This window comes from Dreissena polymorpha, chromosome 2 (genome assembly GCF_020536995.1).
Source record: "Dreissena polymorpha isolate Duluth1 chromosome 2, UMN_Dpol_1.0, whole genome shotgun sequence".
In the NCBI taxonomy this organism is placed as follows: Eukaryota; Metazoa; Mollusca; class Bivalvia; order Myida; family Dreissenidae; genus Dreissena; species Dreissena polymorpha.
Window position 1 is genome coordinate 114,831,899 of NC_068356.1, and position 18,863 is coordinate 114,850,761.

Here is an 18,863-nt window from a genome sequence, read left to right on the forward strand (position 1 = left end):
CGCTGCTTAAGTTATTTACATGGTTTTGCCTACAACTTTTGATATCACAGAGAAACAAGAGCTGTGTTGTGAAACACAATTCCCCCTACTGCTTGTTGCCGCGCGGCAGCTATTGTAGAAACAAGGTTATATTTTGAATGTAAAGGGCACAGTGACCTTGACCTTTGAACTAGTGACCTCAAACCATGTTTGTAGACCTCAATGAGATGCATGGTAGACCTCAATGAGATGCATGCACATGTGAAGTTTAAAGAACATAGACCCAATTTTATGAGCAAGGTTAAAGTTTTGGGACAGAAACACACATACAATGACAAACGGACTAGGCAGAAAACAATATACCTCCTTATCATTCGATCTGGGGGCATAAAAACTTAACACCGTAAAACTTAAATGTCTGAATGTCAGTAATTCAATCTGTTTTTAAAAATACAAATGCAGTACATTTATCATCAGATTGGAAGATTTCCTCAGGGAAATGTCCTGGACTGACGGACCAAAAACAACAAACCAGTTAGACATGTTCACATTTATTAATAACTGTTTGCAATCTCTAATAGTTTATAATTAAATTAATACACATATACACATATATTAATCACAAACACTTCATTTTTGCTAAACCACAAATGTGAGGTGTTCTAGTGCAAATGAAATTTTGTAGGATGTTGTTCATGGGCAGCTGTATTTTTGTTATTAAGAATACTTTTGCAATCTGTTACCATTTAGTCAGAATACTTGTGCTGCTTTTAAAATTGTATTTAAAAATATTTGCTTTTTCAAAAAGGCTTTTCAATACCAGGTGCATAGCCATTGTCTAGTATACTTTGTCTTGCTTGGCATGATATAATGTACCATCAAATTCACAAGAACATTTACTTAGTATAAGTTAAGGAAGATAAAACGAGTTGTAATGTTTGTAAGGTGAAAATGTATCTGAGTTTACAGTTCAAGAATCCCAATCAAATTAACTATTGGTTTAAAATGTACACTGTGAAATGTGCTGGTAAAAACACAGAATGGGATTGTGACAAATGAACAACTAAAGTAATAAAACCTGTATAAAACTTATCAGTGTCATAAAAACACAAACTTAATTTTTAAGAGTTAAAAACTGTGAAATATGAAATGCATGATGGCTTAAATTCTTGCAGGTTTGTCACTTAAACACGGTAAGATTCTATGAAGGAACATATTCACAGAATGCAACATCATTGAAAGTATGAAGACATAAATAATGCACTAGAATTATCCATATATTGAAAATAATATGTTGGATCAAAACAGTGATCTTATTGAAAACATTAAAACAGTGCATGACTTATAGGATCCAGCAAGTGAAAGTTAAATTTCTTAAGATAAATTCCCTTTGTGACAGTCTTCAGAAACTTTTATGAGTCTGTGAATATGTTCCAACAAAAATTGCCTAGCACATTCCAGTATGGACACCTGCCAAAGCACTAGGTGGATGTAAGTCCCATCATCTGGCAACAGACAGTGTGTGATATAATGATGTATATACAATGATATGGTCTATTTACAATCACAGAATATTTAACATTAAAATACATACACAGTACACAATGGACACGAGTTAAAGTCCTAAATGCATAAACATGTGGTTGTCCTCTACAGAACATGTATTTCAGGCAAACCAACCAGTAATTGACATATAAACACACAATTAATGAGACACTGAGTAAAGTTGAGTTATGGCAAAATGAATATTTTATTGGCCTGCAATATTCAATTTCATTGGTCAAGTTATGAAATACAAAATGGTATGAAACACCCAGTTTGAGAGTTATACAAGCGTAGACTGAGAAATACTATTAGGCAATTAAACGCCAAAATGTAAATTTTGTACGATACCTAAGTGCATAATTCCTTGCTTTGTATGATGAAAATATGCTTAAAGATGTCATGATCCAGTGTAATGACACAATGACTTAGATGGTGTAGGGATTATATATAAAATATTACAAAAGGAGAGAATAATAACACATGTTCAACTACAGGCACAATTTCACATTCAATCTACTGGCATTTTGGTCAAATGTTAATCAATGGATACTTAATTAAATGTGAAAGACAAATACAAATACACACACAAATGGTACAGACAGTGAAATAGGATCAATTTGATTTTTTGCCAAACCAAACCAAACATGTCTCTCATATGTGTCAAAAATGTGAAAGACTCTAGGTCTGTCAGTAAGTGCACTTGATGCAGGCATATACATCATACAAAAATATTTACTCTTCATTCATCAAATAAATTATGTACAAATCAGTCAATACATATACTCAAACTTATGCTAAACTATTTACAAACAAAATCTGGTCACATTTCACAATAAATAAATAAAACATTTTCACTACAATTTAAACAAAGTGATTTGTATTAATACAAAACTATGAACTATGAAATCAATCTCACTAGTTTTTTTCCCCTGAAAATGCTGGTAATATCCAATATTTCATAAAAAATACAATCTCTCAAAGACAAATAATAAAGCACCATGCTTGTCACTCTATATTGACTGTTATGGTAAATATCACATCTTTTTAAACTAAACACTAAATCTTAAGTGTAATTGTTCAGTTTTTAGAACAGGGTTTCAATTTGAGTATGAATTATGTGCCTGTTTGAACAAATTGAATTGGATAACTTGGATGACATTTCTGGACTTCTGGACAAAAATTGTTTACATTTGTACATAGTAAAAATGTTCTTTACAAAGTATTAACATGTATACCATCATTTTAGCTCTCTTATTGAATATTAATCAATTAATAATTAGAAAAAAAATGTGCAAAGCACAGATTTTCTAATACATGTGTTTTCTTGGAAAAAAAAAGAAAAAAACAGTATTTAAATCTGAAATCGTTTAACTTCTGCTGGATTAAGCTTAATTTATTATCTTTGCCATTGACATTTTTTCCCATTGGTCCAGCCTCATGATTGGTTGCCAAGATTTGCTAAGCATGTGCTTGTTCTATAAATAGTTTCGGGATTGAAATTATTATCCTTTATTGATTTGCTACTGAATTATTAGAATACACTTTCCACAAATCATTGACTCATTACATTTCTTAATCCTACAAATTAATCTTAAAAATACACATACAATTAAGTGTAGATTGCAGATTGACAATAATCACATATCCAGTAAAGAGTAAACATTACCTGCTTTTCATTGACAACCAGAAAACTCATGCTTGTCGTAATAATCATTAATATAAAAAACAGAAAATAAATTAAATCTCCTAACAATTGTAATACATCATCTTTTGTGCATTTCTAGACGGTTATTTGAAGCGGACAAATAACACTCCCAGACCAATGTAAGGGATGGACCAAGGAAAATAAGGCATAGTGCCCCCTATTGACAACAAAACTCATGAGATTTTACCTAAAAAATACTGATCTTAAATGTTTACTGAAGATTTGTTTACACAGTTCTCTGAATACATAGGGTAAGGTAAGGTTATGATCCTTTGCATGAACAAATGAGATAAATTAAAGGAATGAAGTAAGACATGTTGTCAGAAGTATGTTATCTGTATATTTAGGGAATTTACCAAGAGGAACTATATAACACCTTTTCAAATGAGTGCATATTTAAATTAAGTGTATGTGTATCCATTTATAACAAATGCCAATAGGTAATAGCCATTCAATTAATAGTCCTGAAGATTTTATAATGCGCTGTTAACATACTGATTGATTGAGTAAACTTTGTTTTCATTATGTGCACTGGCTTTTTTAATGAGCACTAATAAAACATAAACCATGATTCTCAAACAGGAAGTGACGTGACGGATAACTGCTGAGTCTTGATGTGTCCCAGAATGCATCACAATTCTCCAATCATTCCACTGCAAACCCACATGTCTCCTCAACAGCACAAGTCAGTTTGGAATACAGTTTTTCGTAAGTCTCGTACGGTGGTATATCAATTCTGTTGAAACTAGAGAGACAAAAACAGTTTTATAAACAAAATAGCTGCAGAATAGAAATTCACATTTAAACCCAAATGTTCATTTTTCAGGACATTTCATAGGATGTCTTATGCACGCATTTGACATTTGTACCTTTCAAAAGGTAACATTTTGTAAAGAATTTCATAATAAACTTCAATCGAAAAGATTAAGATCCATGACAGAGTGGCCATATATTTGACTATCACATACCAGGTGTGTGCTTTTGGCAGGTTGTCGGTGCTGATTTCAACAAGATGAATGGTGAACAGTCGTGGACCAGCAGCGCCCGTTGAACCTGAAAACAACACAATTGTGAAAATAAGAATATATATGCATGACAATATTTGCACATGAAAACACTTTTTATAAAGGATAGAATGTTTTTAGTATGTAAAATGTTCATTTTAAACAAGATTCAAGTCATAAGCAATTTTAACAAATCAGCCTGTTTCTCATGGCAACATTCCCGCTTAAAACATATACTCTTTTTCTCATTCTGGATATTTGCAGATGACAAACATTGATCAAAATCTATAATATTTCTTCTTTTAGTTTTCTATTTTATTGATTAATCCAATCAATACATGTAAAATTGCAAGGCTACAACATAATTATGTGTTTAACATATAGGCATTAAATATCTGGTTAAATTTTTTAATTAAAAGGATATTTAGGATTTTTTAAAGGGGTGACAACAGACAAAAATCTTTGCTTCATTTGTTCATTTCTGTTATTTTTACGTTCATATTTTTCCTTCCTATATAAGATTTATCTTTCCTTTTGATGCCGACATTAACAAATACTGATTGAAACACCTTATTCTAATTTAACAACTGTACCCTGTAATGCTTTAAATCCCTGCAGGGGTACCCGTGAGCTGCCAGTGACAAACTGCAGCAGACGTGCCCTCATCTCGTTGTCATAGCTCTCTGTGGCTTTCCAGAACCACTTGACGATGTTTGTGTCTGCCGTGCAGTGTTTTAATCGAGTGTGCATTTTCCAGTCGTTAAGGTCAATCTTGCCCAGGCCTCCAATCATCAACTGCAGAGCAACACCAGACATGGTCAGTCGGTGAACAAGGAATATACACTAGCCATGGTCAGTCAGTGAACAAGGAATATACACTAGCCATGGTAAGTAAGTGAACAAGGAATATACACTAGCCATGGTCAGTCCGTGAACAAGGAATATACACTAGCCATGGTCAGTAAGTAAACAAGGAATATACACTAGACATGGTCAGTCAGTGAACAAGGAATATACACTAGCCATGGTCAGTCAGTGAACAAGGAATATACACTAGCCATGGTCAGTAAGTGAACAAGGAATATACACTAGCCATGGTCAGTCGGTGAACAAGGAATATACACTAGCCATGGTCAGTAAGGGAACAAGGAATATACACTAGGCATGGTCAGTAAGTGAACAAGGAATATACACTAGCCATGGTCAGTAAGTGACCAAGGAATATACACTAGCCATGGTCAGTAAGTAAACAAGGAATATACACTAGCCATGGTCAGTCAGTGAACAAGGAATATACACTAGACATGGTCAGTAAGTGAACAAGGAATATACACTAGCCATGGGCAGTAAGTGAACAAGGAATATAAACAAGACATGGTCAGTCAGTGAACTAGGAATATACACTAGCCATGGTCAGTAATTTAACAAGGAATATACACTAGGCATGGTCAGTAAGTGAACAAGGAATATACACTAGCCATGGTCAGTAAGTGAGCAAGGAATATACACTAGCCATGGTCAGTAAGTGAACAAGGAATATACACTAGACATGGTCAGTTAGTGAACAAGGAATATACACTAGCCATGGTCAGTAAGTGAACAAGGAATATACACTAGCCATGGTCAGTAAGTGAACAAGGAATATACACTAGCCATGGTCAGTAAGTGAACAAGGAATATACACTATCCATGGTCAGTAAGTGAACAAGGAATATACACTAGCCCTGGTCAGTAAGTGAACAAGGAATATACACTAGCCCTGGTCAGTAAGTGAACAAGGAATATACACTAGCCCTGGTCAGTAAGTGAACAAGGAATATACACTAGCCATGGTCAGTCAGTGAACAAGGAATATACACTAGCCATGGTCAGTCAGTGAACAAGGAATATACACTAGACATGGTCAGTCAGTGAACAATGAATATACACTAGCCATGGTCAGTAAGTGAACAAGGAATATACACTAGCCATGGTCAGTAAGTGAACAAGGAATATACACTAGCCATGGTCAGTAAGTGAACAAGGAATATACACTAGCCATGGTCAGTAAGTGAACAAGGAATATACACTATCCATGGTCAGTAAGTGAACAAGGAATATACACTAGCCATGGTCAGTAAGTGAACAAGGAATATACACTAGCCATGGTCAGTAAGTGAAAAAGGAATATACTCTAGCCATGGTCAGTAAGTGAAAAAGTAATATACACTAGCCATGGTCAGTAAGTGAACAAGGAATATACACTAGCCATGGTCAGTAAGAGAACAAGGAATATACACTAGCCATGGTCAGTAAGTGAACAAGGAATATACACTAGCCATGGTCAGTAAGCGAACAAGGAATATACACTAGCCATGGTCAGTAAGTTAACAAGGAATATACACTAGCCATGGTCAGTAAGCGAACAAGGAATATACACTAGCCATGGTCAGTAAGCGAACAAGGAATACACACTAGCCATGGTCAGTAAGTGAACAAGGAATATACACTTGACATGGTCAGTAAGTGAACAAGGAATATACACTAGCCATGGTCAGTAAGTGAACAATGAATATACACTAGCCATGGTCAGTCAGTTGACAAGGAGTATACAAGAGCCATGGTCAGTAAGTGAACAAGGAATATACACTAGCCATGGTCAGTAAGTGAACAAGGAATATACACTAGCCATGGTCAGTCAGTGGACAAGGAGTACACAAGAGCCATGGTCAGTCAGTGAAGATGGAAATTATACAACTGAAAATCTTCAGGACAACTCAATAGATACTGCTCATTGCAGGAACATAACTTAATTTTAAAATGAAATCTCAACAAAATACATTGTTATATCATGTTTAATATACAAATAAATATAAATAGTTTCTGATAACTTTGAATAAAAAGCCTTCAGCTTTTTCTGTATTTAAATATTTCAGTTCATGTTGTAAAAGATTCTGAAGGAATGCCTGTGGATAGAAAGAATTTAATTGCTTCAAAGTTTTATAACCATAATGTTTTATTTTCAGAAAAATCACTTCAGTGTTTACGATAGTTTTAAACAGCATAACAAATATTCAAATAATGCTCATTAAATCATGGATTATACATTCTTTACTCTTCACCGTTGTCACGGTGGCATTGAGGACAAGAAAGAATCTATGGAAATTAACTAAAACATCTGGAATGTTCCCTTACAGGCAGGATTATCAACATTAATAGTAAAATAACAGTGAATAAAGTAATAAAGTACACAAATGCATTTCACAGCTTAAATTTAATACCAAATAAAGAGGTTCTTAAAGTAAGAATAATCCCATGTTTACGATCCTCTCCATATCCATAAAATGATAATTTAAATTGAGTCTTGACATTTTACAGGAAGAATTTCGAAAGCAAACAAAAATAATCTGTATTATGATATTGGCATGTGATAATTTGTTTTACCATGTGGGCAAGGCGAATATTAGAAATAAAGTTTAGCGCAGAATACATTTCAGGAAAATGGAATTTCTACTCCTGACAATTCAGCTCTATTATTATCAGTATTTGATTTCCAGATTTGTACATAAAATGAAATACAACTGTGATATAAAAACAATATCGAAATTGTATGGTTTTAGATATATTACTCACCTCCAATTCTCTTTCATCAAATGGCCGTAGCAAGTGTTGTGGAATGATTTCATGAAAGCCTTTCTGCAGAGCTAAGAACTGTGCCTCTATACCTCTCATGAACACCCACTGAACATACAGTCTGAAGCAAACACACACACCATATTAACATACAGCTGCAACCCTTATATAACTTTTATAAGTATGACTTGTACAAATATCTTCCCAAATGAACATTAATACCTTCTTATGAAAAGGTTTCATGTAATACATTTATTTTTCCAAACAACAATTGATGATAACATTTCACAAAATGCTTTCATGTTACAGATACATTTTCATTATTTTATTGTAACATTTTTAACAACTTGAAATTTGTCTCAGGAACTGATTCCTACACTATATACTGTAATAACTCTAAGTTTACAGACACTATAATTTTTCGGAAATTCTCTTTTTAAGCCAAACTAATAATTGTTAGTAACTCCAATTTTTTTTATCTGACACACAAATTATTCCCTTTTATAAATGGTTCTTAATTGTTTACTTAGTGTTTAATTCTGTTCTTTGTATACTAGAGTGTTGCCACCTACTTGACGTATTCCTTTTTGTTGTCCTCCGTGACCTTGACCTCTCGCCCGCCCGGTTTCAGCTCATGTTCCTGGTGCTGGCCGAATGAGTGACTCTCCACGCAGAACGTGTGGTCCAGTATACCCTCTATGTTGTTCTCACTAAGAACACGATTCAGTACAGTATTGAGTATGGTAACTATCAACATACTGGATGTACAGATAATGGCATTAGTCTAAAAAACAATACTAATATGTTACATAACAAAAACAAAATACGACAACTCTTGTTATGACGTAAGATAGCAGAAGAAACCATTCAAGCCTGTAATATTATGCTTATAGAGGTAAAGAGTATTAGATAAATACTTGCACACTCCACAGACAATGGCTCAGATATGCTGGTCACCTCGTGCTCAGATCACACTTCCATCCAACTTTAGGAGCATTCTAACAGGAAATCACACTTTCATCCAACTGTAGGAGCATTTTAACAGGAGATCACACTTCCAGCCAACTTTAGAAGCATTCTAACAGGAGATCACACTTTCATCCAACTACAGGAGCATTCTAACAGGAGATCACACTTCCAGCCAACTTTAGGAGTATTCTAACAGTAGATCACACTTTCATCCAACTTTAGGAGCATTCTAACAGGAGATCACACTTCCATTCAACTTTAGGAGCATTCTAACAGGAAATCACACTTCCATCCAACTTTAGGAGCATTCAAACCGGAGATCACACTTCCATTCAACTTTAGGAGTATTCTAACAGGAGATCACACTTTCATCCAACTTTAGGAGCATTCAAACCGGAGATCACACTTCCATTCAATTTAGGAGCATTTTAACAGGAGATCACACTTCCATCCAACTTAAGGAGCATTCTAACAGGAGATCACACTTCCATCCAACTTAAGGAGCATTCTTACAGGAGATCACACTTCAATCCAACTTCAGGAACATTCTAACAGGAGATCACACTCTCAACTAACTTTAGGAGCATTCTAACAGGAGATCACACTTCCATACAACTTTAGGAGCATTCTAACAGGAGATCACACTTCCATACAACTTGAGGAGCATTCTAAGAGATCACACTTCCATCCAACTCTTGGAGCATTCTCAAGATCTCCATTATTTATCACTTGGTTTATCTAGGAGATTGACTCAATAAGTATAAGGCTTTCAATGAAATCAAGCTAAAATAAATTTATTAAAACTACTGTCACATACAGCATCCACACGAGGCTCCTGTGCAGGTCTGGGTCGACACTCTCCAGGTCCTCCAGGATCACTGGTTTCCCTAGCAACTGCTTGTACAGCGGCATCGTAAACCCTCCGTCCAGGTAGTGGCCATGGAATATCGCCATGCCCAGGATACGACCCACGAAATGGAAGTACGACAGGTGCTCCTGCAATTTGGAGGTCATGTGTCTAACTGGTCAGTGTACAAATTAATCAAGCTCTTTATCTGTTATAAAAAACAAGGCAAATGCATTTTTCTATATATATTTGATTTTTTAAAATTTATCACATACAACAGTTGAATAAGAAATTATTTGGTTCATTAAACAATCAAATATACATGAAAAATTTTTGTCCACACAAATTGTGCATTCAACAAACTGTACAACAGCATGACAGTAATGTCATAAACAAGACATGTAAGTAAAACATGCTTGTGCCCACTTCTTGCAGCCAAGTTGTCAATTGGTAAAATATTTTTTTGATATTATTCTTCAACACATAAGGGAATAGATTGCCCCATGTTCACATTCACAATTCAAGCTCTACTAAGGAAAACATTTCATTTTCACAAAAACCCCTGTATCCTTGACATCTTGAAATCAAAACTGATTTGTGTCTTATTTGCTTAAGACAACAAAGCATAATAATGATGATTTAATCTTAAACTCTTACAGGTTGACGGCATATTTACAGGCTTCTTCCTTAAATGCTGAGTAACCAGCAAACTAATAAAGATGATAATTGGTCAAAGTGTTCTCTAGTAATTCACTGGAAACAAACAAGTCTACAAGGAAAACATCTTTCCTGTTACAAGCCCTTGTGACCTTGACATATATACCTCATAAGTGATACTATTCTCCCTTCTCTCCAGGGTAAACCACGTCTATGCTTAAACTAGAGCTTTGTCACAGACGTGACGAATACCCCCACATGCCGCATTGACACAGATATTTTGCATGTTGTCTTAAAAAAAACAACAGCAGTCACCATGCTCACCATGCTCAATTTTTTAAATGCACTAAGTGACCCTGTGACCTAGTTTTTAACCCGGCATGGCCCATGTTCGAACTTGACCTACACATCATCTAGATACAACATCTGACCAAGTTTGGTGAAGATCCGATGAAAACTACTTGAATTAGAGAGCGGACACTTAATACGGACCAACCGACAGACCGACCGACTGACAGACAAGCTCACTCCTATATACCCCCCTAAACTTTGTTTGTGGGAGTATAATCAATGTAGGTCAAAGCATTCTGACCAACTTTGGTGAAGATCGGATGAAATCTACTTGAATCAGAGAGCGGACACCATGCTCAATGTTAAAAACACACTAAGTGACCACGTGACCTAGTTTTTAATCCGGCATGACCCATATTCGAACTTGACCTAGACATCATCTAGATACAACATCTGACCAAGTTTGGTGAAGATCCGATGAAAACTACTTGAATTAGAGAGCGGACACTTAATACGGACCAACCGACAGACCGACCGACTGACAGACAAGCTCACTCCTATATACCCCCCTAAACTTTGTTTGTGGGAGTATAATCAATGTAGGTCAAAGCATTCTTTGTACTTGGCGAAACAAAAAGGTCTATTGAAAGACTGACCAACCATCCAACTTACAATTAGGGGCAAAGCAATATACATCCACTTCTTAGAATCAGAGATGGGGAATTGTAAATATAGTGTTTTTTTTAATGCTTACAGGGTTGACTCCAGAGTCTGGGTTAATTTGAAGTGTGTAGATGTCATCCCGGGCATATTGAAAGAGACCGTAGTATGGATTTAACATTTCATGGGACAACAGACAGAACCATTCTCTGAAATAAAAATAAAATCTGTAATGTAAAGCACTTTAAGTATATATTAATGTACAGAAATTATTTTTTTTTATTCAGCAATAGATTTGGAGCTCCAATTTTCTGAATTTCAAAGCAGCCTGTGCTAATGTGCATCACCTATGCAAACCAATAAATACAACTCAACAAAAGGAAATAATTTTTATGGCTTTTATGTTCAAACAATAACAGTATTAACGCACAGTTTATTAATTTATCATGTATGTTTGTAGGATAGATGAGTTGCTTACGGTAACTTCAACAGTTAAGCACAAATATTTAAAACATTTAATATTGAACCCATTAACCAACAACACTTTGAATTCAAACACTATTAACATACTGGCCTTAATCTGCATTGAAACAGAACTACATCCCTGCTGCTAGCAATAATTTGGCTTTAAACACACCCATTAAACTTCTATTTTTGAGATTTATTGCCTGAAGTGGAAGGTTTTGGCAAAAAAATTATCGAGAGAAGGATGAAGTAGCACATACCTGGCCACTCCACCATAGTCCAGGCCTTCCTCACCCTTGAACTTCACCATGAGACGTTTGCGTAAATCTTTGGCTCGCATTTTCATCACTTGCCGATAAGAGTCCTACAGGTCAAAATGAAATAATAAGACTTGTGTCTGATTTCTAGTACATTCTAGAAGAATACGTTTTTGCTGGATAAAGTAATGAAGAAAGCTGTTAAACCTCAGGGTGTTTTTTAGCCGATTTTGGTGGCTGAAATTGTTGAATGTTTACCATTAGCAGATCATTATTCATCACCGACGCCCACATATGGGTGATTAGTATAACTCAGACTTTTCCTTGAAAAGGCAAGCTACAGATAAAAGCCTGTACCTTAGATGCAGACCTTGCTAAGTTAATTAATTGGTTAAAATCTAGTTTCTTGACATGGTCACATTTCTTGTTTTTATTTATAATTTTTCAGCTTTAAGTTTACATATAAAATTACTCCTACTACAACTAATCAGCTTCAAATAATTATGTCTTTGTGGTCATAATATGACATGACTGCAAGAACATAAATATTATACTAACAATCAAAGCGAAAAAATAGGCAAAAACTCGAATTAGTTTTTTATTTCTTAAAAAGGATTGCCAGTGTTTATTTTCTATAATGATATCAAGTAGATATTTTTCATTTTAAGCAAATTATCAATGTTCATGAATTGCCCCTATCTAGGTATTCAACATAAAAATTACCCTCTGGAAGAACCTATGGCCACATTCCACATGGAGTGAAAATATGTCCTCAGTTATCTTATTATAAAATGCGTATTATTCATAAGGGTCGCATGTATGTTACAAAAAATATTTCCTACTTTTTGTCCTGAAGAAGGCTCAAGACAGACCTTAATTCTTTTGAAATATTTTGTAAACATGATCCAGGCTGTGTTGATTGAAATCACTACTGTGTATACAATAGCTCAAACATGTTTGGTACATTTATATAACTTAAACAACTTCAGTGAACTGCTATCAGTGTTTATTGTAACCTTCAAAATAGACACTGACAGACACAGGCCAGCAATCAACATATATGAAATTTCCAGGTGTTAAACAAAAATTGACACCAAACCAACAGTTTATCCAATGCAAAGATAATGTATCTTCATAAAAGTATTTGGTAGGTAAGCCCGTTGCATTTCAAAGAAGTAATTCATCAGCAGTAAGTGCATCAATGTTATTGAGTAATTCTCTTTAAAAACATGTATTATATTTGAATAAATAATTTTTGTGTTTTTTTACATAAAAATACAAATCTGCCTTAGTTAAAATAAATTTATATCCAGCATCAAATTTTGTTTATTCAGGAACCAATACATCACATTAACAAATTTTGGGACAGCCTTTAATAAATAACGAGAGCGCCGCATACAGGTGCCATGCTCAGCTGCGGTGCAGTTTTGAATAGGTGAAAGCTTGTCAGATTTTTTTTTTTAAGAGGTCACAGTGACCTTGACCTTTGACCTAGTGACGCAAAAATGGGTGTGGGATGTAGAACTCATCAAGGTGCAGCTACATATGAAGTTTCAAAGTTGTTGGTTGAAGCACTTTGATTTTCGAGCCAATGTTCAAGACCTTGACAAAATGTTAAGGTTTTAGCACGACGTGGACGACAACGGACACGACACGACGAGCTGGCTATGAAATACCTCGGGTTTTCTCTGAAAACAGCCGAGCTAAAAATGACAAGACATTCATGCAGTAACCTAAAGACACTCTATTCACCACTCCAACCGATTTGTCATCCTACCTCAAATATTTCTTCTCTGGACACTTCTAGCCGACAGTGTCCGCCCTGAGGTTGTAGACTGGTGAATTCCTGCTTCAAGATCTTCATCTTGTGTACAAGATCACGCTTATACTTTGGCACTGGATTGTCATTCTCTTTATCACTGCTGTTTTTACTGAAGATTGAAAACAACACACACTTTCATTTAGCATAACTCCAGCACTAAAAATAATTCTGAACAGTTTGCACAATTTGTTTCATACGCTCAACAATTATGCTTTATTTCAAATGTGGCTTATATAAACAGAGGGCCAAAGGCTCTGCATCACATGCCTCAGCCCAAATGAAACCAAACTAATCTAAGAAGATTTTGTATTGCTTCAGGAACCATTTAAGATTAGCAACAAACAAAATTTCACGACAAATGGACTCTAAATGTGACTTGAAATTTCACCTGTAACTACAGCCATATAAGGAAAAACGTCTCTGTACCCCCGTGGGCCATGTTTTAAGCCAAGATATCATTAGCACCAATATTCTGAGAATGATTCATGTACATTCGACAATAAATGTGTCTTCTTAAGTTTAAACAAGGTTCCACTAATGCCATATAAGGACCCCCCAATGAGTTTTTCATGAAAATTCGGCATAAAAATTTCACTTCTAGAAGCTAACAAGCCAGAAGAGAGTTGAAGAAACAACACAGTGTCATTATTGGATATGCCAGTATAATTGGTTGAGATTATAATGAAGAATTTTTCAAAATATCTACAAATACCCCTTTAGATTTTAATACAATATTTTCGTAATAACACAAAAGTATACTTCAAGCTTACATTCTGTTCTGTAAGAGCTCAATGTTGGAAGTGAGGCGTGGATCGGTAAACTGAGTGGTACGGTTGTTGTGATCCACAAAGTAGACGCGCCCGTTGCCTGTGTGTCTGGCCTCCCAGCCAGGCGGCAGGGGACCTAACTCTCGCTCTAGCTGCTCTAGATTATTTATGTCTCTGGAGTGAACAAGGGGATAAAAACTACACATATGGAAGATGAAAACAACGGAACAAGTGAATTAAAAAATTCATTTTACATAGAAAATGGCTTATTTCATTATCTCCGAATAAAAATGTAGAATGAGTTATTAAAATTATTTTGAAGTTAGTTAAACAGTTTCAGTTTGATCTTCAATTTAAATTAAAGTTTTAACTAAACTGAAAACAAACAGAATTCACTTATCAGGGTAAAGCCCTTAATTTCAAAGGATCTTTGGACAGCAGAAAAGGTGTTGCCCTACCTGGGAACCCGTGGGTCGTGCCAAGTCGACACTCCGGTCTGGGTGTGCAGAAAATACACCTGACCCTGCTGTGTAGTTCGCTGTTCTGAAAACATATCACAGGAACATAAAAAAATAGTGCAACGTCAGCTTCATATAATTTTTTAAACAAATTTAATTATCCCCACGCTTTTTGAAAAAAAGGTGGGGATATTGTGGTGATCTCCGCCGTCCGTCCGTCCGTCCGTCCGTCTGTCCGTCCGTCTGTCCGTCCGTCCGTCCTGGCCACTATCTCCTCCTACACTAAAAGCACTAGAACCTTGAAATTTACACACATGGTAGCTATGAGCATATGTGCGACGGTGCACTATTTGGAATTTTGATCTGACCCCTGGGTCAAAAGTTATAGGGGTTGGGGTGGGGCCGCGTCAGAAATTATCACTCATTTTTTTAGGTTATTTTACATTTACTTCTTTATTTCTACACCGATTCACTTCAAATTGATACTGGACCTCACCTATGACAATACGGTCAATCTCAACCATGCATGGCCCCATTCCCAACCCTGGGGCGCCCCGCCCACATAGGCCACACCCACCAAAAATTTCCATTTACTATAATTTTTTCATTTCTACACGGATTCACTTCAAATTGATACTGAACTTTTGTTATGACATTAGGGTCAATCTCAACTATGCATGGCCCCAATCCCAACCCTGGGGCGCCCGCCCACATAGGCCACACCCACCAAAAAAATCCATTTACTATAAAAAAAATTTAGGTTATTTTACATTAACTTCTTCATTTCTACACTGATTCACTTCAAATTGATACTGAACCTCTCTTATGACAAAACGGTTAAACTCAACTATGCATGGCCCCGTTGCCAACCCTGGGGCGCCACGCCCACATAGACCACACCCGCCCAAAATTGCCTTTTACTATAATTTCTTCATTAATACACTGATTCACTTCAAATTGATACTGAACCTCTCTTATGACAATACGGTCAATCTCAACTATGCATGGCCCCATTACCAACCCTGGGGCACCCCGCCCACATAGGCCACACCCTCCCAAAATTGCCTTTTACTATAACTTCTTTATTTTTACACCCATTCACTTCTAATTGATACTGAACTTCTCTTATGACAATACAGTCAATCTCAACTATGCATGGCCCCATGATCAACCCTGGGGCGCCCTTGGGTCAAACATGCGGCGTGGGGATACGCGTCGGCCTCTGCCGCGCCATTTCTAGTTACAGTTTCAATAGCGATCACTGTTTCTTAATCAATAAATGATACATTTGCAAAATGTTTCATGGTCATTAATATTTATGTCATTGTGATACATAATGGTTTTAATGGTCAAAAAATATATATACTCTAATAAACATCAGACAAAAATCCATCTTAAATCAGCTGCGAAACTCTGGAATTTTAATTTGAGTGGTCACAAAGTCAAGCTTCCAGTAATTGAATTTAACAAAACAAAAACACCATCCTATAATAATTATGATACACCTGCCCAGAGACAAAACCAGACCAGCTCATTATTGAAAGTGCAGAGCTACTGGAAATGATCTACATCCCCGTAACTGGATAACATCTGGTAACACTGCATTAACAGGGCAAAATGTTTCTTGGATCATGAGGTGTTGCACAATTTAAAAGCTTTCTGGAGTTTTAATAGCTCTGCAAATTCATTTAATCTTTTTCATGTTTAAAGAACATGTGTTGGGAAGATACTTAATGTAAACGTTTACATATGTGTGCTAATACAATGTTTTCACTTCATAAAACATTGCATGCTAAATGTCTTATAAGTATAATATGCTTCATAAAGAAATATTTCAAAGATATTTAGTTCCTTCTTAGCAGTGATGTACTATGTCAAATTGTTTGTTTAAATGTATTTAAAACAAATATTTAACCAAGAATACACATTTATTTATTTACGATATTGACAGGACATCACCAATATGCAAGATTCATGATTCCTTTAAATCTTCAAATCTTCAAGATAACACTTACAGGGTGGGTAATACACCACCCAAGAACTAAAGATTCACAGCAGCTGGAAGTTCAATGCTAGTACACCCCATATGGTGTGACTTGAACTAAAGATTCACAGCAGCTGGAAGTTCAATGCTAGTACACCCCATATGGTATGGAAGTTCAATGCTAGTACACCCCATATGGTGTGACTTGAACTCCTCACAGCATGCTGCAAGAATTATTTGGTACAAACTACTTGACATTTATTGTGATCTAGCTCTTAAAATATCACAATAATATTGCATGACATAGTGAAATAATTGAAGAATGCATATTATTTACAATGAGAAATGTTGTAGCCAAAGGCAACGCAGCTACTGGTACAGTACACATTTTTACAAAATAATTATTGATTTTTCATAATTATACACAAAGCTCTGAGATGATTCATGTTAATGCATGTACTGTATGTTGTGCTAAGTATATAAGCTCATTTTGATGACATTTGCTGTCAAAATATTTGAAATTCCATGTAGATCAGTGTTTTGGTGTTGAAACAATCCTATGAAATAGAGGGGGAGTTATTAGAATCATCCCACTTAATTCTGTAAAAATGTTGTCCTTTTTCTGATCATTTTTTCACATTATTTTACATAATGTTATCTCAAGAGGTAAAAAATACAATTTCCCATTTCAATGCTTGTATCATAAATGCAAACATATCTAAGAATATGCCAGCATTTAAGACAACACAATGACTGGCAACCAATTAATGAGAAGAAAATTAAGTTAACTTACTCATACACTTTTTCTGTAAACAATATTATTGTTCTGACAAAGAGTTAATCCCATGTTGATTTAGTGTGTAATAATTGTATATTTTTAGCCGTTAATGCTTTGTTGCTATGCTTGAAAGAAAAGAGGTGCTTGTGAGTCAATAACCCCACTGCCAGGTGGAGTAAGTCTGGAGTCTGGCAACTTTTTTTGTCATGCAAGCAAGATTTAACATCCCTATTTATCTAGTGGTATCTAAGAGAGGAAGCAAGATGTAGCAGGCCAGTTCATCTAGTGATTCTAAGAGAGGGGAAACAAGATGTAACAGGCCAGTTCATCTAGTGGTATCTAAGAGAGGGGAAACTAGATGTAACAGTCTGGTTCATCTAGTGGTATCTAAGAGAGGGGAAACTAGTGAGGAGAAACATGATGTAACAGTCTAGTTCATCTAGTGGTATCTAAGAGAGGGGAAACTAGTGAGGAGAAACATGATGTAACAGGCCAGTTCATCTAGCGGTTCTTAGAGAGGGGAAACTAGTGAGGAGAAACATGATGCAACAGGCCAGTTCATCTAGTGGTTCTTAGAGAGGGGAAACTAGTGAGGAGAAACACGATGTAACAGGCCAGTTCATCTAGCGGTTCTTAGAGAGGGGAAACTAGATGTAACAGTCTAGTTCATCTAGTGGTATCTAAGAGAGAGGGGAAACTAGTGAGGAGAAACATGATGTAACAGGCCAGTTCATCTAGCGGTTCTTAGAGAGGGGAAACTAGATGTAACAGTCTAGTTCATCTAGTGGTATCTAAGAGAGGGGAAACTAGTGAGGAGAAACATGATGTAACAGGCCAGTTCATCTAGCGGTTCTTAGAGAGGGGAAACTAGATGTAACAGTCTAGTTCATCTAGTGGTATCTAATAGAGGGGAAACTAGTGAGGAGAAACATGATGTAACAGGCCAGTTCATCTAGTGGTTCTTAGAGAGGGGAAACTAGTGAGGAGAAACATGATGTAACAGGCCAGTTCATCTAGCGGTTCTTAGAGAGGGGAAACTAGTGAGGAGAAACATGATGTAACA

At 35.8% G+C, this 18,863-nt stretch overlaps 1 protein-coding gene across 2 annotated transcripts in view; it reads right to left on the minus strand.

Annotated features, from left to right (window-relative positions):
• Positions 1-514: 514 nt before the first annotated feature.
• The window catches only part of LOC127868551 (E3 ubiquitin-protein ligase SMURF2-like), a 65,485-nt gene continuing 47,136 nt past the window's right edge, over positions 515-18,863 (minus strand). For both annotated transcript variants that reach the window (XM_052410407.1, XM_052410406.1), the window contains 11 exons: positions 15,039-15,123; positions 14,584-14,754; positions 13,769-13,922; positions 11,995-12,098; positions 11,364-11,478; positions 9,632-9,810; positions 8,418-8,555; positions 7,846-7,966; positions 4,827-5,028; positions 4,198-4,282; positions 515-3,974 (listed from right to left, as the gene is read on the minus strand). In XM_052410407.1, coding sequence (XP_052266367.1) covers positions 3,875-3,974; positions 4,198-4,282; positions 4,827-5,028; positions 7,846-7,966; positions 8,418-8,555; positions 9,632-9,810; positions 11,364-11,478; positions 11,995-12,098; positions 13,769-13,922; positions 14,584-14,754; positions 15,039-15,123 — 1,454 coding nt within the window. In that variant the 3' untranslated portion in view covers positions 515-3,874. The remainder of the gene's footprint in view (positions 3,975-4,197; positions 4,283-4,826; positions 5,029-7,845; positions 7,967-8,417; positions 8,556-9,631; positions 9,811-11,363; positions 11,479-11,994; positions 12,099-13,768; positions 13,923-14,583; positions 14,755-15,038; positions 15,124-18,863) is intronic.